The 18,841-nt window shown below is 36.9% G+C and overlaps 1 protein-coding gene across 1 annotated transcript in view; it reads left to right on the top strand.

The window, feature by feature from the left end:
• Window positions 1-728: 728 nt before the first annotated feature.
• Window positions 729-18,841, top strand: part of LOC103772788 (adenomatous polyposis coli protein-like) — a gene marked incomplete at its 3' end in the record, with an annotated part of 47,801 nt that continues 29,688 nt past the window's right edge. Inside the window, exons 1-3 of the mRNA XM_008940132.1 lie at window positions 729-885; window positions 16,690-16,774; window positions 17,711-17,912. Of these exons, the coding sequence (XP_008938380.1) occupies window positions 751-885; window positions 16,690-16,774; window positions 17,711-17,912 (422 nt within the window). The remainder of the gene's footprint in view (window positions 886-16,689; window positions 16,775-17,710; window positions 17,913-18,841) is intronic.

Genomic DNA, 18,841 nt, shown 5'->3' with positions numbered 1-18,841 from the left:
TTGTAATTGCTGAATAATTGAGATGATGTTCTAGGAATGTGTTATGCAATATTGCACAAAATAATATGGGATATCTTGATATCAAGAATAGCCTTTTATCATTTTATTCTAGTGTGCAATATGACCCAATCTCATGTTGGAATTTTTTAAGCGTATTTGTTTTCATCTTGATGCCTTGGAGGGTGTTTTTACGAAAGACTTGATCACTACTACATTTGATGCTTTTATTCTGTTGAATTCATCAGTATTTACTGTTTGCCTTTTATATAACATCTCTTTTAGCATGTGATATTGCTAGGAATTTTGAACATCTGTGACTATGTTTTGTGTCATAAAACAGAGCAGCTTTTAGATATGGTTGATGGTTCTTTCAGTCCAAAATTTATTAAATACTGTCTATTATGTTCATAATTCCTTAGTGTTACGGTTGAATTGTGGATAGTAAGGATGATTTTGTGCTGTGCTATGATTTTCTTTCATATATTCTGGCTTCCCCTGATGCCTAATGCAGTTAACACTTTCATTTACTTAATTGTCTATCAAATGGAAGCCTGCTGAAAAAAAATCTTTGAACTGACATTGGATCTACACATTTATAGTTTGGTTTCATGGATGTAAATTAAATGTTTATAAATTTGAGTGATAAATGGGAAAGAAATAATTTTATAGTTGGGTACGTTTGTGGTGGTTTTTTTCTGAAATGTTTAATTTTTTTATTTTCTCTCTGTTTAGGGCTGAGGGTAGCCCAGGATGGCCGCAGCTTCATATGATCAGTTGTTAAAGCAAGTTGAGGCACTAAAGATGGAGAACTCCAACCTTCGGCAGGAGCTAGAGGATAACTCAAATCACTTAACAAAACTGGAAACGGAGGCATCTAACATGAAGGTATTGCAGGCGCTGGGCATGTGTGCACCACGGTTTCTGTGACTGCATTTTGTGTGACGGACTGGTAGTTGCTCAGCAAGTTCTATTGCTTATAGATTCCTACAAAAGTCCTTTCCCAGGCTGTGTAAGGGAAAACTATTAAGTCTCCTTAGTGAAGAATTCTTTTTTTTTTTTTCTTTTTAATTTGAAAATGTAAATATTTCAAAACGGTTTTTAAGAAGGATCTTCCAGTTTTCAAACTACGATTTTAGCACTGCTCTATTTATCAGCAAGGGGTCCAGTCTGCTGACATAATTTGACAGAGCAAGTATTGTTCAGCTCTTGAAAACATGGGAGAGACTGGAGGTTTCCAGTGTTTTAAGGTAAATTTTAAAGTTTTGGGGTTTACTACAGTGAGGAAAAGTTAATTTTAAAATAAGACTACAAGTTCTCCTGCCTCTCCCAGGGCCTAAATTCATAGCTTCACCTAGATTCATGCATCCGATGTTTGTTGGCTATAGGTGTAGGCTTTCAGAGCCACCTGTCCAAGGGGAAACACTAGGCTCAGCTGGAATTTCGGTGAATTCTGATCAGTAGGAAGATATATACACACACAGCTGCATCTGTGTGACCCATGATACTGAACAAGGCAGAATTTCTTAAGCATTATAGCTGCGTTAGTGCTCTTCCTAAACTGACAAATCCTGCTGCCTTTTGCTTGCAGCGAGCAAAGCCAGACTGCTTTTGGTACCTCAAAAATTGTTGATATCTCTCCATATACTCCTGTATATAGTAGGCATATTCTTGATATTAAACATTTGTATGTCCATCTCCTTGCATTCCAATATTCATATCACAGACTTGCTGTTCCTCTATAACTAATTTGTTTTTTTTTTCAATATGGTAATCTGGTGAATAACAGCAATGAAAAATATTTTGAACTGGACTTTCTTTTCCTCCAGCTTGTAGGTTGTGACCTGAATATTCACTCTAATAAAACAACTTCTCTTGTGTTCTGAAGCTCTGTTACTAGTTAGAACACCTAAAGGAAGCACACATTTTTCAGATGTGTTTAATACTTGCATTGTGGTGTAAAATGAAAATGGCTCTGATACCTAAACTGAAATTAAGTTATAGTTATTTGCACCAGCTACTTTAAACAGTGTTTGGTGTTAGCATCTGTGGAAAAAACAAAATTCTTTCTTTGTTCAGTTATATATCTGAAAGCTAGTTCTGTCATTTATATATTTTTTCTTAATACGACAGCAAATTTGTCAGTAACTCCCTTTCCCTCCCTGTCATTGCAGTCTAAAATAAGGGAGAGAAGAAAAGGAGAGAAGGTCTTGCTCATAGTTTGAAAAATAGAAAATGTCTTTTTTCCTTCCTTTGTCCCTATTCAGTTCCTTTTCTTTCTTCTTGGTTTAGGGGTTGTTTTGTTGTTGTTGGCTTTGGGGTTGGTTTGGGTTGGTTTTTGTTTGTTTGCTTGTTTTTTAGTTTTTTTGCAGATAATTAAATTTCCCTGACCTAGAGACAGACCAGCTGTATAAGCTGGTCTCTAGGGCATTAATTTGGGATGTGGAGCAGCTTTCTGTCATTACTTCAGAACTGGCAGACCACCAAATGGAGTGCTTATGAGCATATTCAGAGTAGATGTCACATTTTTTTTCTCTCCCAAAATGCCATTCTAGACCTAAGGAATTTATCCTAAAAACCTCCAACTCAAATATCAAACTCAATATGTATATTTTCATTTTAGGGCATGGATGGGAAGCAGATTGTTCAGATTAATTTGACTTTTAAAATAAACCTTCATATTCTATAAAGAAATCCTAATCACCTGGGTTCCTCAGGAGTACTTGTTTCTACACCTGAACCAAGAAGCTATTTGTTTCGCTTGTTTGTTTCAGATGTATTTGGAAAGAATTGAAACCTAACTTTGACTTGACTTGGAACCTAAAGGATGGGATAGGAATAATCTTAAAGTCTTATTGGAGTCTGTGGGTGAAGTTCTGTGGGGATCATTGCAGAATTCTCTTTAGTCAGGAGATAATTTTAGTTTTGCAAGCCTTTGGAGAAAGTATGTGATGGCTTTGCTCCACTGAAAGAAACTGCATGGTTTGTATCATTCTAGTGCCATAACTGGGGATAATTACAAGGAAAGTAATCAGAAGAACCAGAGCAGTGGAAATTGAAAGCCCTTTGGCTAACAAATAGGCAGTTAAAACTCCAAGTATTTTGGAACAGAAAAATACATCCTTTGGGGAGCATATAAGTGTCACAGAACCCTGGCAGCCCCTCACACCATGTAAAATGCCAAGTATTAGTCCGAGCACGGGAGTGGTAGTGGGGAAGACAAGCTGTGGTTTTGTGGCAAACATCACCGTTCTTTCACCATGAATTTTGATCTGTGGGCTAGTAAAGAAACATCTCACAATGATTCTTTGGACTGTTAATGTGTTTGCTTGTGTCTCCTCTTTTGCCTTATATTCATTAATTGGTTGTGAAAGGGAGTAGTTAGGAAGGGCATTTCAAAGATGATATTATATCTTTAAAGAAATTGATTTTGGAAGTAGTAGTGTTAAAACGTTGGGTAAGTGTGCCTCATCTTTATAAATCACTCCATTTCAGAAACAGACAGTAATCATACTGGAATTAAAAGCTTAACATGAGCTCATCTTGCACATGTATTTATTATAAACTACTGCTGACCTACATAAGAACAATGTCTGAATACTTCAGGTTTAAAGCTATATTTAAGATTTAAAGGTGAAGTCTGTCCACTTTTTGGACAGAAAACAACATGATGGGTAAACAAAGATAAATGTGATAACAGGGATGTCAAAATGATTAGTAAAACAGTGTCCACATTGCTTTTTAATTTGTGTTGTCCTAGGGATTAACTGTTCAAACAAAAGAAATCCCTTGGAGTATTATAACTAACTTGGGAAATTCAGTTGTTACTGTTGGCTGACTGTCAGATGAAATCCACCATTTTTGTGTGATAAAATGCTCTCTCTAAATCGACAAGTATGCTGTCTGATGATCAATGAAATAACGATGCTGGCCCATAAATGAATAAAAACGGTTTCAGTGTTTAGATGTAGATAGTAACATCAACTGCATAAAAAACAGACTGTGGACAAATTTAGGAAGAAATGAACATAAGTTCTGTTTTGATTCAAAATCTGTAAAATTCATGAAAAGACAAAAAGCAGGCCAACATCAGCTGTACTACTTTGTGCATGTAAAAGTAGGAGACATTTTGTGAGACCCTCCTGCCTGGTTTTTGTAAAAGACAAGTATTTTTTCCATTAAGGATGGCATATATGGAGATTTTCATAGCTAATTAATATCAGCTTTTTTCCTTGTATAAAATCTGGGGAGAAATACATGAAAGTTAACTTTGAGAACTCAAGAAGTAGCGGAAGAATAATGTCATTCTTGCTTTCCACACTCTTGAGTGCTTGGATTTTACAGTAAAGGAGTAATTCATCTTATCTTGTGTAAGAAAGTGTCTTTGTTATATGTGATACTCTGTGCACAAAACATTCTTTTTCATCTTTATGCAGTACACTTTAAATTATATTCTGCATAGGAACTTTCAGCTTATTTAACATCCTCTGTATTGTGCCCACATATGTCAATAGGAAGACAATAGAACTGATTCAGATTTCGTAAATTTGAGAAATGTTCTATACCAGCTAAGCATACACTGCAGATAAACAAGGCAACAGTTAAACTCTTGTTGTAAGAAAATCATGAAGGGGTGTTCCACAGATTGCTTACTTGTTTGTTTGTCCAGGGTGGTTTTTTGGCAGATCGTTGTCCTCATATAAAGGTTATAGTTTTAAAAATTTTCTGTGGGGTTTTTTTTTGGTTGGTTGGTTTAAGGAATTCAGGTTTTAAAGACAAAGTCCTAGAGATCTAGTTACTATCATGTCCAGTTCAGGCCCAAAGAGTGCTTTATTTTTGACATGAATGGTGTTTGTGGGTTTCTTCTGCTAATCAGACAGCAGGGCAATAAACCTTGTGATGCTGTTATGCTGGATTGGAATAGATTTTGACTAAATAAAAAAGCAAGTGTTAAGATAGTTTCAGGATTCCTATTTTGAATGTGTTTGTACAGTGCTAGGATAATATAATGTGGTTGCAAAAGAAATTTGAAGCCTATAACATAGAGTATCCCAGATTTATTGCTGTGTTGTGCATGCTTTCTGAGGTTGATTAATACTCAGATTAGCAAAATTAAAGGTAGAAAGTGTGCTAAAGGAGATGCTGTGGTGCCTGTTTTTCATCTTGTTGCTGTCGTGCTGGATTTCTGAAACTATGAGAAAGCTAATACCTTAATAGAACTGAATGTGATCTTATATTTAAATATGATTATGTTGCATTTTATTTTATCTGCAGATGTAATTTTCTATAATATGTTTTTATGACTGTTTAAAGGGATGAGTATACAGATCCTTAGGAGGAATAGCAGACTGGCTAGCAAGTTAGGAACTTAATAGTTACACTGGCGTATTCGCTTCATTAAAGAGAGGGAATCTGAAAAATGTACTGCTTCCAGCTTGGAGTTAGCATACATTTGTTTATAAGGCCAGAAGATTAATGTTCATATTATTCCAGGCACTAACTGGCTTGCTACATTTTGATGCTTTGTTACACTTTTTCGACATGAACTCCTGGTCAACTTTGTATGGAAGTAGCATTCTGTGATCTATAAGCTGTAGGAGTTAAAAAAGAAACAAATGGAGAGTGCTGATGCTTTACATCAGATACGTCAGTGACTGAATTACATCCTTTTTTTAGAAGTTTACATTTGTAGCAATGGGATATTTCAGATACTGTTGATACGATTTATCCTTCTTGCCTACATTTTAAGGTTTGCTTTAAAATAGCTGGTGAGAGTTTCTGGCTTTCGGAGTGTGTGACTGGTTTTATCAGATGTCTCTGTGATTAAGTAAGCAGGTGGTCATATTGTCTTCTAACTCACCAAATCAATTCTATGGTCATACAATCTGCTTAGCTATCATTTCTTGATATTTAACCTTGAAAACCTACTTTATTCTGGTCAGCTGTCTCTCATCATCAGTGTTCAATGATCTCACTGCAAAGCACAGAAGGTGCTAGGAAATATTTTTGTAACTGTCACAAGGATTTTCAGTGTATCACAGTAAGCCATGTGCTTGCAAATTAGAATTTGAAGCCTGACTTTCACAGAGACCTCTGATAGATGCAGCCTACCAATTTTGTTATGTGCTACATACATATATAGTGTGTATTTACACTGAGAAGCAACTGCAGTTCCTTATGTAGGTGATAGATAAATACGTTTAATAGATACCAATGTTTGCAGTCCCTTCTTCAGAAGCCTAACAATATTTTTTTCTTCCAAGGTACCAGAAATTACATGTTTTGCTAAGGATACCTGCTGTGTAAGATAACAGGGTTTTGTCATCTCCTTCCAAAGGGAGAATGTTTTTAGCTTCATCTTGCCTTTTCCCTTTTTCCTTTCATCTTCAAAGAAAAGGTTTTTGACTGGCATCACACCCAGTGAAATGTTTCACCAAGTCATACAGATTTTAAAAAAAAAAATTGAAAAATTATGTTAAGCTACAAAAGCAAGGTGTTCACTACATAGGAGAGAAATGCTTGTGTTAAAATAGGTGCATTTGATCTGGAACTGCTATCAGTGAATAGGCTACACATAGTAAGCACACTGTGGTATAGCTTGTGTGGTTTGTATTTGGATCTTGACTTTAGTATGGTAGGTATTTCTTTGTGTGTGCTGTTACACATTAGAGGTCAGCTTTAAAGCTGAGGTCATGTCAAGATACACCATAGTGGATTATAGTTGCTTCATGAACCAAAACCAGTGTTACGATGTCTGCACAGTAATTGCTTATATGGAGCTTAGGAATATTTCCCTACTATTTAGAGAACATCTCTGCAACCCTGTCTCAAATCTGTCAACAATTAAACTTTTAGAACAAAGGGATAAAAGAAAGGGTTTCACAGATGCAGTGAAATGTTAGGAATAAGTTATATTCACCCAAGTGTTCCAAAGCAATTTCAGTATGAATAAGGTATAACCTGTTCCGCTCTTTCCTCTTCAGCAGTTGGGAAGATTGAGGTGTGACACCTTTGGCTTTAAATAAAGAGTAGACTACAGCCTAAGAAAGAGGACAAATCATTTACTCTAGTGATCATAAGAGCTGGGTGCTCTAAAATTTTAGTAATGCAAATGATTTTCCTTCTGTCAAAAGTCTTCTTCAGTTTATCAGCCAGTAATGTCTTGTTTGTTCAAGGATCCTAAAGTTCCTTTATGGTAGGTTCCTTCCTTGCAGCAATTCAGCAAGTATGGCTTAGTCAAAGCTTCCCTTCTGCACAATCCGCACTATGTGAACCTTTCTGTTTAAGATCTTCTGTTAGTTAGCTAACAGAGTCCATGAGATTCTCTGCCAGCATGTTTCCACTTTCTTCTTTACGTCTTCCTTTATTTGTTTTCTGTGTAATGATATGCTGTCAACCTGTAGAATTCAAACTGAAGAAAGTTCAGCCATCTTACCTCCCCAACCCCACTGGAAAGACATCTGCATTGCTTACAAATTTGTGTGTATGTATGTAATTCTGTAAAATCCTTTACCTGTTTATGTCCTTCTGGTTATAACAAGCACTTGTCATTGTCAGACAAAGATCAAGATCTGTATTCTGTATTTAAAATGGCCCCAGCATACAAGTTACAGAAGGTGGCAGGCTACTTCTTAAGAATATTGAGAAAAAACTGCTGATCTACAGACCTGCAAGCTGGAGTTTGTAATGGACATGTTAGAAACCACAGGAAGGAACAGACTACTAGAGTGGTCTTCTCCCATTTTCTCAAGGAGAAGTGTAGCTCACAAATTTGAGTTCTTTGAAGGCATTACTGAGTGGGAGGTAAGAAATACTGGCTCTGATGAATCTGCTTGGATTTCCAAAATGAGTTTAATAATGTCCCTCATCAAAAACTCATGAAGAACCTAAGTTAACTTAGGAAGGTTCTTTGATCACTATCCAACTTCAAGGTAGAAGATGAAGAGCAGTTTAAACAGTTAGGGTTTGGGTTTTTTATTTTACCAGTAGTGTCCTAGTTAGATTTCTGCCATGACCTGTGTTTTTCCAACATATTTGTAAGTTACCTGTAAAAAGAGAGTGAGATTAAAGAGTTCAACTGATTATTTTCAGTGTGATAAAAAAAAAAAAAAGAAGAGTGTGAAGAGCTGCAGAAGGATCTTGTGATATTGAGTGACTGAATTGAATACATGGCAAATAAAATCTAGTCCTCTGAAGCATAAAGCGATCATGATAAAAAACAGCGTTAACTTTATATAGATAATGAGGGATTCTGAATTACCACTGGAACAACACAGAAAGAGATCTCAGCAATACTGTAAATATATGAAAATGTCACTTTTTTTGTAAGTTGTCAGTTTAGTGTTTAGTTTGGATGCAAAAAGTCTGATGTTGGGATTTACTGGGCATGGATAAGGGAAGAAAAAGCCATAGTTATCTCGAAGTGGGCATATGCTGTATCCAGAAGTTGAATAGTATGTCCTGTTCCGATGAACCTCCTCAGGAACAATCTAAATAGAATTATTATAGGTGAAAAAAAAAAACACCTTAATTATATGAACAGCTTCCTTAAGTGGCACCTCTCCTGTGAATAAAGGCTGAGTCAGTTTGGGTTGTTCAGCCTGGAGAAGGCTCAGCTCTGGGGAAACTTTATAGCAGACTTTCAGTACCTGAACGGGGCCTACAGGAAAGTGGGGAGGGATTCTGTGTCAAGGATTCTAGCGATAGGATAAGGGATAATGGTTTTAAACTGAAAGAAGCTACATTTACGTTGGACATAAGGAGGGAAGTTCTCCACTGTGAGGGTGGTGAGGCACTGGAAGAGGTTGCCCAGAGAAGCTGTGGGTGCACCATCCATGGACTTGTCCAAGACCAGGTAGGACAGGGCTTCGAGCAACCTGGTGTAGTGGGAGATACCAACATAGTTTGAACTAGATGATCTTTTAACCCAAGCCATTCTGTGATACAGGAATTGAATAGATGATACTTTTAAGATGGAGAGAGCAGGAAGAGATTTACGTCAATTGGGACTAAAATATGTGGTAATTTAATGCCAAAAATTCTGCATGGGGTAGCACTAGGATGACTTTGTCACGTTAGAAAGTAGTAGGTTTTAGATAGTGTGTTTCAGTTCAGCGTTACTTTTTAGGAAGCTAGAGTCACTAGGTTGTTGTATGCAGGTCCAGAGGATTTGAATAATTTTAGTTGCCAGTATGATCCCATAGTTCACTTACAATTTATGAAGCAGTTGCAAGGTATTGTGATCATCCTATGATTTCAGTAATGGGCTGCTGTGGGGCTGTGGACACATTACTGTTTTCTACTGTATCTTTTTTGGTTCTGGCATTTGTGATTTTTTTCACATCATCCCAGTTCTGCCTGTGCATGCATGGTTTACAGCTTTTTGGAGAAGAATCTTGTTTACCTGGATACAGATGGTAGTGAAAGAAACTTTATTTTGCTTGCTGCTAGCAGCAGTTCAACATAAATTTTCACTCTTTAATTAGCATGTGTCACCAGACAATGAGAATCTTCTAGCGTGCTCTTCATTTGCTCATTGCCATGCAAGTGGTGTACCTCATAAAGTGGTGCCTCTGTGGAATCTGCCCCTGTCCTGGCATTGTTTCCATGTGTCTTCCATCCAACTCTAATGAGTCAACTTTGTTTTGTCTGACATGTTTTCAGGATTCTGGCTGATATGACCAAAGCTAAGTTGTTGGATTTTTTATACTGTGTATTCCTGGCTCTTAGGAGTTATTTGTGTGGTACTTTATGCTCTGTTGACTTAATGGAGCTGGTTTTTCTTCTCTATACTTCAATTTTTTAAAAGCTTGCTTTGATACATGCTCTGTCTGGCACACAGTAGAGGCTTTGTCTGGATTTCTTTGATACTTCACTGAATTTTGTTGTGGCCCAGCTTTAGGGGAGCTTAAGCAAGAACATAAATTACAGCAGACAATAAAGGGAAGTGTAGAAGGAACTAGAAAAGCTGTTTTTTGAAAAACAGCTCAAGGTACGGTAGCAAAATGAGAGTCTGTGTAATAAGTTTCCTGCTTTTGAGAAGGAAGCTATGGGAGAGAATCAATTAACTGAAAGCATAAATTAAAGAAATTTCTTTGCAGTTCTTGTTCATATCCATTTTCCATGGTGGGAACATTGCATTGAATCTGACCCTCAGATCTGTTTTTTGGTTGTAGCACAAACAAACCATGTGATTGAAATAAACTACAAAAAAAGTAGTAATTTACACAAGAGAGTTGGTTGTTTATTTTTTTCCTCTTTACATGAAAAAAAATACCACCAAAAGCAGGCTTAAAATGCATTTTATTTTGTATGGGTTTGCACATTCACGCAGTAAGGAAATGTCAGCTTTAAGGTAAATGATGTCAACCAGAGAGAAAAGGCATTGATTCAGCAGTAAAATTTCTTGCCTGCATAAATATTTGTGTAATAGGTGCTAAATTCTGAGCTTCTATAACTTGTGCTATGTGAATTCATCCAGTATTTGCTTTCCAGCTTTGTTTCCATTTAATTTCAGTGCATCTTTTCCCAGCAATCAAGCACTTGAACTTTTGAAGTCTTTTCGCAAGAAAATGGTAGTCATGGTTAGCATAAGAAATATTATATGTTTGTTTTTTTTTTTTTTAAACCCTAATGGGAGCTTCCATCTTCTTTCTGAAATTAATTACCTTACTTTCAGTTGGTTTTAAAGTTGGATGTTTTTGTGGTGCCCCACAGACCCATGCCTTTCAGGAGGGAAGAGGTGATGTCATTGTTAAGGCATGTAAAGGAGATTGTCACATCAGGACTGTGACACGGGGTGAAGAAATACTGGTAGTACAGTAGATATGCAAGGGGTAGTGCAATGAATAGATACTCAAAAAATAATCTTGAGGATAGTAACATGTATTGGTCATTTGATAAATTCTAATATGTGAGTGGAAGAAACTCATAAGCTTAACTGATTTTTACAAATTTAATCCAGTTATGAATTCTAGAGACTACTTTGCTTCAGTCCCTGCACAACTGATGCAGTCAGACATTTGCATAACGTTTTAAGATCATATGAACCAAAAATGTAGTTCTAAAAGTCATTTAGCATCTCGCAAAACACAGACTGTTAAAAATGCCATTGAATTTATTTAAGCGGTAAAGAAGCAGCAGTAGCTCTGTGTTTGATTTGTGTCTTTTAAAATCTGTTGGTATAATTTCACAACAAGTAACATTTTTAGCACAATCTTCACGATTCTAAAGATTCTACCAGAATCCAAATTGCTTGGAAAATATTTATTCAATTGAAAAAAAAAAAAAAAAAAAAAGTAAAATTAAGCTGGTGATATATATAGTTACTGACGTTACTTCAGACAGTATTGAACTGACAGTGGGCTTGCACTAAAAACTTGGTTCAGATTTCAGCATGTGGTTACAGCAAGTGACAGCTCTCGAGCATGGTGGCACCAAGTGAATAATTTTCTTTTAGAAAATGACATTGTTTGAAATTAAAATGAACAACATCATTTCACATAACAAATGCTTTCCTCTTTCTATATGATTAAAAGTTTAGTTGTGCCAGTGCTTCATCTCAGTCAGCAGTGCTGTCATCATTGCTGTTGTCATTTTGACCTGGTTATAGGGTTGAGTAATCACAGCAATTGCTTGGCACTTCGAGCAATTAGAAGGGCTCCTACCACGTTTAAATAGCCGTGTATTTTACCAAAACGTATAGGAGTAAGAGGCCTCTTCCACAGCACTCACGTGGCCCCTGCGAGTGTTGTAACACATGATGGTATTAAAGCATTGTCAAGTTCATATAGTTACGAAGGGTCATAAAAGATCTTGAACTTAAGTTTACCCTATCTATAAATGCATAGAAAATAGTATTCTGGTGTCTGTGCCAATAAATGAAACAATACGCGACACAGGGTTGAAATTAAAAATCGCTTTCAGGTCAGGGTGCAATTATATGTTAAGTTTTCACCATATCAGGTTAAGAACATGCGTATAAATGCTCTCAGAAATATTCTCATTTTAAAATATCACTAATTTAAAAACAATAGTTGTCTCTCAGGTAGTGTGTATGTTCCTATCCTGTATGGTGCTAAGCTAGATGTGCAGTTACTCTCTGAAGTTGTAAAGACTTTCTGTACTTGTGCAGTTAAGCCTGACTTTATACTCAGATGTTATCAGTATAGCGGTAGTCAAGGTAAACATAACATAAACCTAAGGTGGGTTTACCCAGTATCCGTTATTTGCACATCCCATGGGTTAGGAGTCTAGAAGGCAGGGAGGCCCAAGAGAGCTGGTTAATACTCAAGCACCACTTCCTCCTAGATCAAGATCAGTGGTGCATCCCTGTGAGTAAGAAGAAATCAAGCAAAGGAGGCAGGAGACCTGTGTGGATGAGCCAAAGAGCTTCCAGAAAAACTCAAGTGGAAGAAGGAAACTTACAGAATGTGGAAAAAGTTACTGGCCACTTGGGTGGAATGTGTGGATGTTGTCAGAGTATGCAGGGCTGCAGTGAGGAAGGCTCAGGCCCTATTGGAATGGAGTCTGGGAAGGAATGTCAAGGACAACAAGAGCTTCTTCAAGTATGTCAGTAACAGAAGGAAGACTAGGGAAAATGTGGGCCCCCTGCTATATGAGGTGGCTGCCCTGGTGATGGAGGATACAGAGGAGGGGGAGTTTTGCTGGAGATCTTTTTACATGTAGACTCATGGTTTTGTTTAAAAGATAGAGTAAATTTCAGAACATCTTGTAGGCTTACAGCCCCTACTGTCCTATGAGTGTGCCTGCCATACTGCTACCAACGTTTTCATATTTTTATTTGTCATGATGGTTTTCATAAATTTGGCATTTACTGAGTGTACAAAACTAGAAGAGTGAATACAAGTTAATAAAGCTTCCTTTATGTAAAAGGCAAGGGGTGGAAGCAAGTAGTGTTCACAGAAGACCAAACACATCTGATTTGTCTGAATTATTGTCAGTGCTCCTTTCCCTGCCAAAGCAGAAATATATGTCTAAACCAGAATGGTTTTTTTACAGATGCCATCTTCTGAAATATTTCTAAATATGAATGTTAATATTTATGCTTAGAATTTCAAATCCTAACTGATTAGAATTTGAAATCTGGCATCATTAGAGTTGTTCCTCTGTGATTCCTTTATTTATTAGCAGCTTGAGTAAATTCACAAACTTTAAGCAGTTTTATTTACAAACCTTACCACTTTGTGTGCATGTCCTATTAGTTAAGGTGCTTTTCTTCTGAGTATTTTACCAGCTACTTGCTGATGAGTCTGATTTTATTTATTTATTTATTTATCTGTAAAGTAGTTGTAAGGTGAGGACTGTTCACAGAGTCAAAACAAAAACAACAAAAAATTACATTGTTTCTCTGCTTCACAGTTCAGAGATTGCAAAGAAACAGTTTTAGATGATGATGAGTCATGGGGCCATCTCTGTTTCCAAAGGCATTTTCTTGGAGTAGGACAAGATAAGCTAGGTTACATTTAAGAAACCACTAAAATGATTTGGCTTAGATTCTTTAAAAGAACAACAAAAAAAAATGTTTAAAAAAACCCTTTTGGAGCCTTCCTTCTAGGTACACGTATTCACTACTAAGACAGTAAAGAATTGAGTTAGAACAGTGCTATAAGCCACTACTAATATATTTATTCAAACTTGCATAACTGAACAGAGCATTAATTTAACGTTAGCTAAATTGATTCAGGTTTATTTGTGGAGAAGATTTCACACTACTTAGCAGATAGGATATCAAATGAAATATAAAATTATTGTGGAAAAGTACTATTTCAAAGCATGGTATGAATCTTGGGAAAATGGGAAAGCTGCACATTAACAGCATTAGTGTTGAGTCCTGGGATTATAATAAGTGAATAAGTAAATATTTGCATTGTAACTTGCATTGTAGATAACTTGCCTTGTTTCCTCCATATAGGTTGTTGCACAAAACTTTTCTGTTCCTTTGTGCAAGTGAAGTTGTAAATTGCCCGATTTGTCATTTTAGCACAGTCTTATTTTCCACCAGTATGTGGCCCAGGAACTGCATCTCCCTCTCTAACCTTTGTCTGCTTCATCAGCTTAGATTTCAAAGTGTGCTGTGATGGAGTTTAAAATTGATGTCGTAGCCTTGTAATAGCATTGTTACCTTAACAATGGTGCTGTAGGAAAGAAATGTAGAAAAAACACATAGAAAAGAACACTTTACTTATTAACTGGAAAAAAAAACAATGTATGTGTTGTTGAAAAGAAAAAGGGGGGGAATAATTTTAAAAACAAGAAGTTACAACCTGAGTTAATGAGTTGTGGTGGAGAAAATGGAGGTGATCCAGTTGCTAATCTTTAACTGTTAACCAGTATTCAGAAAGAGCATTCCCTATCTGCTGGGACACCTCAGTCATATAATTGAATTTTATGGCACAGGAAATGATGATACAGGAGGACTCATTATGTAGGAAAGTGTCCTGAACGTAGGATTTCTAAAATAGCAGAGCTGCCACACAGACGCATGTGAAAGAGACTTCTAAGAAGGGAACGGGAGGAGGGGATAGACGTTTGGGCTGGGTTTTTTCTCTGTGCCAAGGTGCTGTGCTCAGAGGAAAGGGATTCATTAATTATTTCTAAATATATCTGAGTTGACAGGTCTTTCAGAAGCCTGCAAAGCCACTTCACATATCTATATTTGCCCTTTTAGGCTTTTAAGCTAAGACTTGTGTCTGCAAACGTTATCTGCCCTTACATCAGATAATGTAGGAGTCCTTTGAAAAACACGAGATTGTTTGTCTGACTTTACTGAGAAGATAGATGTTATGTATAAAGACGTCTGGGCAGTATGACTAATGAGGATGCCCTTGAATGTACTTAAGAACACTAGTACAGTGAAGATGTCTTCCCAACAGTGGTGATTTTGTCACACCATACTTGATCCTGAAGGCAATGGCAGCATTAACAGGTAGTGCAGTAAGAGCAGATCTGTAGATTAATTAAGCTGAGGACCCAGCATGCATACGATACATGTTTCAGGGGGTTTTGGCTTTGGTGTCAAGGTCTAGGGTCATACCTATAATAGATGCTCTCTGTTAAACCCCTTCCTTCCCCAAGGGGAAGAGAAAAGGAGGAAGGGACAGAGACTTACGGATTAGAAAAGAAAGCTAAAACAGCTTTAATGAAAATAGTACTAATAATATGGACTATATACAAAGATATACAAAACCAATATTGAACCCATTAATTAGTGTGTCTGTACTGCAGAATTCCTCTTACTGCAGTATCAGCATCTAATTACATGGTGGGTGGCTGCAATGACAGTGCTGCTACCATTTACTCTGAGTCAAGCAGTTCTTTTTTCAAAATCTTTTTTTTTTTTTTTAATTGGTACAAGGAACAACATTTTGGATATAGAAAAGCTCAGTAGTGTGTCTATTTAAATAACACCTCCTTGTAGATGCTGTTTTGTTTCCTTCAAGAAGAGCTAAATGCATTTAAAAAGTACCTTCTGTACCAGTTGTGAGAACCACTAGTGTTGACAGTAAGGTATGTTAGGCTCTTAAAAGAGCAAAACAGTGATGTGAGATCTTCTAAGTAACGTTAAATTCATTAGTTTTTAGGTTTGAACAGAAGTAAAATTCTGGATGTAGAGTCTATGTATGAAAAATGTGGAGTGCATTTCACTATTCAGAATTATTTTCATTTCCTGATTACTGCTTTTTCTAAAAATATTTTCTGTGCCACAGTATGAAAAACAGTATTTTAAAATACAGTAAGGGCTTTTTGCCTTGTGGCCAGTCTTTTCAATCTATTTTTGCTATTGAGGTGTCCAGCATTATGATATAGAAAAGGCATTCACTAACTTGCATTTAATTTCTCCCTGAATTTAGGCCACTGAACGCTAGGAGCCTGGGGGCTTAGAGGCCCTTTTTAGTCTAGTAGCTGCTTTTTGCTATGAAACTTTTTGTGCATTAGAAGCACGATTTTCAGCTGTATAATTTTATCATACATAGTTTCAATAGCACACACCAATATTCTTGGCTTTGAAGCTTCAGCTGCATGAAGGAGACCTAAATCTAGGTAGTACTAGTACTAATAGTACTGGTAGTACTAGTGGTAATAGCCAAATAATAAAATACTATGAAGGAATCCTGAGTCCTTCCTCATAGATGTGCTGGTGGTAGCATTGGTGGTAGTGGCAGTAGTAGTAGTAACATGATTCTCATTGCTGCTTTACAGTGGTGCTGAGGCTTCACAGAAGATAAAACCTTTGAGGTTTAAAAAGTGTGGTATTCAAGATACTTCTGTAACTTCTAGTCATGAATCCAGACTTCATTTTTACAAGAGCAGCTTTAGGTAGATGGAGAAATGTAACTAATTTCTCTGTGCCTCCATTTGTCCGTCTGTAAATTTGAGATAACCGGTACTCACTTTGAGAAGACCTTTTAAATAAGCTGATAGATTGGACTCCCAGTGAGGATGAGGCATTCAGGATATACTTTTACATTGTGACAGTGCTTGAGGAAATACTGTAGAATATATTTGATGGCTATTAAAGTTATGACACTTGGTCACTGCTCACATAAAATAAAATTTACATCAGTTTCTCAGTAACTGTTAGATGAATGTGCACTTGAGGGCAGGATAAGATATAATTACCTTGTGGTTTATTATTTTAAGTATTTCCTAATTAAGCTTAATTTCTTACAGGAGGTGCTGAAACAGCTACAAGGAAGTATTGAAGATGAGGCAATGGCATCTTCTGGACAAATTGACTTACTGGAGCGACTTAAAGGTAAACCTAGAATTATGTTTTAAGTAGGTCCATTTGTTTCGCGGTTGTTTTTCCTTTGGGATAAAATTTTTTAACTCGACTACATCTTATTTCCAGTGCTGATTTTGATGGTTATACATAGTCTCAGTGCCTGTTATGTTTGCTAAGCATTTTAAGACTCATTCTCAAAAAAAAAAAAAATTACTATGCTCCTTTAATGCTTTTGCTGCTGGTACCTTGGGGCTTTAGATTAATTGCTTTTGATACAACTTGCATTTCATTCAGTTCTTCAGAAAAAAATACATTTGTTTAAGTTAGTGGTGGATTATTTTCACCCATTTTCTGAACTTGTTTGCATGCCCTGCCCTCTCCATGTCATATTACAGGAACTATATCTGTCATGCTGCAAATTGATGCCTGTTTCCCTAGAGCATGTGCTGGAATGTGCACCATCCCATTATATGGGATGTGCGAAGCAAGCCCAGACCACTGACTCTACATCCATTATCCCTACCACTGGAACAGAAATACCATTGGAGAGGTCTACATTTAGGGACCCTGTGGTGAGCAGAGTTGTCATGATTTCTGTGACAGTGAAGCACCTACAGGATCTGTGGGAAAGAAACTTATCGGGAAGTGAGCCACAAGAACAATTCATGTGACATTCATGGAACACTCTGCCCATTTCTTAAGTCCTCTGTGAAACAGAGCAGAAGGCTCATGTGGGTTTACTGCTCTGATTTTCAGGGTTGCAGTTAGTCCTCAGACTAGGATTCCCCAGGTGTACTGTTCAGATTGGTTTTGTTCCCATTGCATTTTTCTGTGTATTTCCATGCAAAATGTTTCTATCAACAAATCATGGATTTGTTCAGGCAGTAAAACATTAAGATAGAAATGATCTTTTAAATTTGTGCTGCTGAACTTCAGCATTGAAAATGTTTACTCTTTATTATCCAGAACTGAACTTGGAAAGTACCAACTTCCCTGGGGTGAAGTTAAGGACAAAGGTGTCCGTTCGTTCGTACGGGAGCCGGGAAGGGTCCGTGTCAAGCCGTTCAGGAGAGTGCAGTCCTGTTCCAATGGGATCATTTCCAAGAAGAGGATTTATGAATGGAAGCAGAGAAAGCACTGGTTACTTAGAAGAGCTAGAAAAAGAGAGGTAAATTTCTCTGCCTATTCATCCAGTATGGATGGACTTAAATGAAAGTGTGCTGACATCTAGTATTCAGCTATCATGCATATGGTTTTGGTCACTAGTATATTTATCTTGATAAGTAAGGAAATGAGGACTCTACATTGTATTTAGATGCACACACCAAAAAAAAAAAAAGGCTCTTAAAACACATCTTACCGTTTCTACCACTTCTTTGTATGTGCATTTCATTGTTACTCTTTGTTGTCTGAAGGGTATCTTATTTTGATCAGCAGGTTGTCACCATCTGAAATGTGTTTAGAGAGAGGGGATGAAGCATCTCAGACACCTCCATACCTCCTCACCGCTGTTGAGAACTTCTGAAACTGTAGTGATGTGATGGTGCAATCTGTTTCTCTTCTTTTCAAATGGCTACAGCTACCATAGCAGGTTGATCAGTCATTTACTGTTAGCAGACATTTTCCTAGCGATCCTGCTCTCTCAGAAAAACTGTCAGCTAAACAGAAGTACTTTCTCTTACCTTCAGGATGTTCTAATTTGATATTTTGTGTTGACAAAATCATGGAATTTCTTTTCTTGGAAGGTAGTGGTATCCATTTAATAGGAAGAACATACTTTCATGGCATGAGACAGATTTGTAGCACTTTATCAATTACTTACAAAGGAAAGGCAAACTAAGAGACTTTCAGATGTTTCCACTGAAGACATCCTTATATCTCAAAGTGAACCTTACTGAAATTCTTTATATCTTCAGAGGCCTGTCTGTGAGACAGGTTCCACAATGGATGGGGTGTTAAGGTGGGGACTGCAAAAACAAATAAATAGCTAGACAGTATTTTTGTGCCTGGTAGTCACTGACAAGCAAAAACCTCCACTTCATAGTCATAATATAAAACTTTGGTGGGTAATAAGTTTTCTTTGGGCAGTCCTTCAGG

This window comes from Merops nubicus, unplaced genomic scaffold, assembly GCF_000691845.1.
Source record: "Merops nubicus isolate BGI_N331 unplaced genomic scaffold, ASM69184v1 scaffold23455, whole genome shotgun sequence".
Taxonomy (NCBI): Eukaryota; Metazoa; Chordata; class Aves; order Coraciiformes; family Meropidae; genus Merops; species Merops nubicus.
Note: the sequence above shows the minus strand (reverse complement) of the source record. Positions and strands in the feature narration are given on the sequence as shown.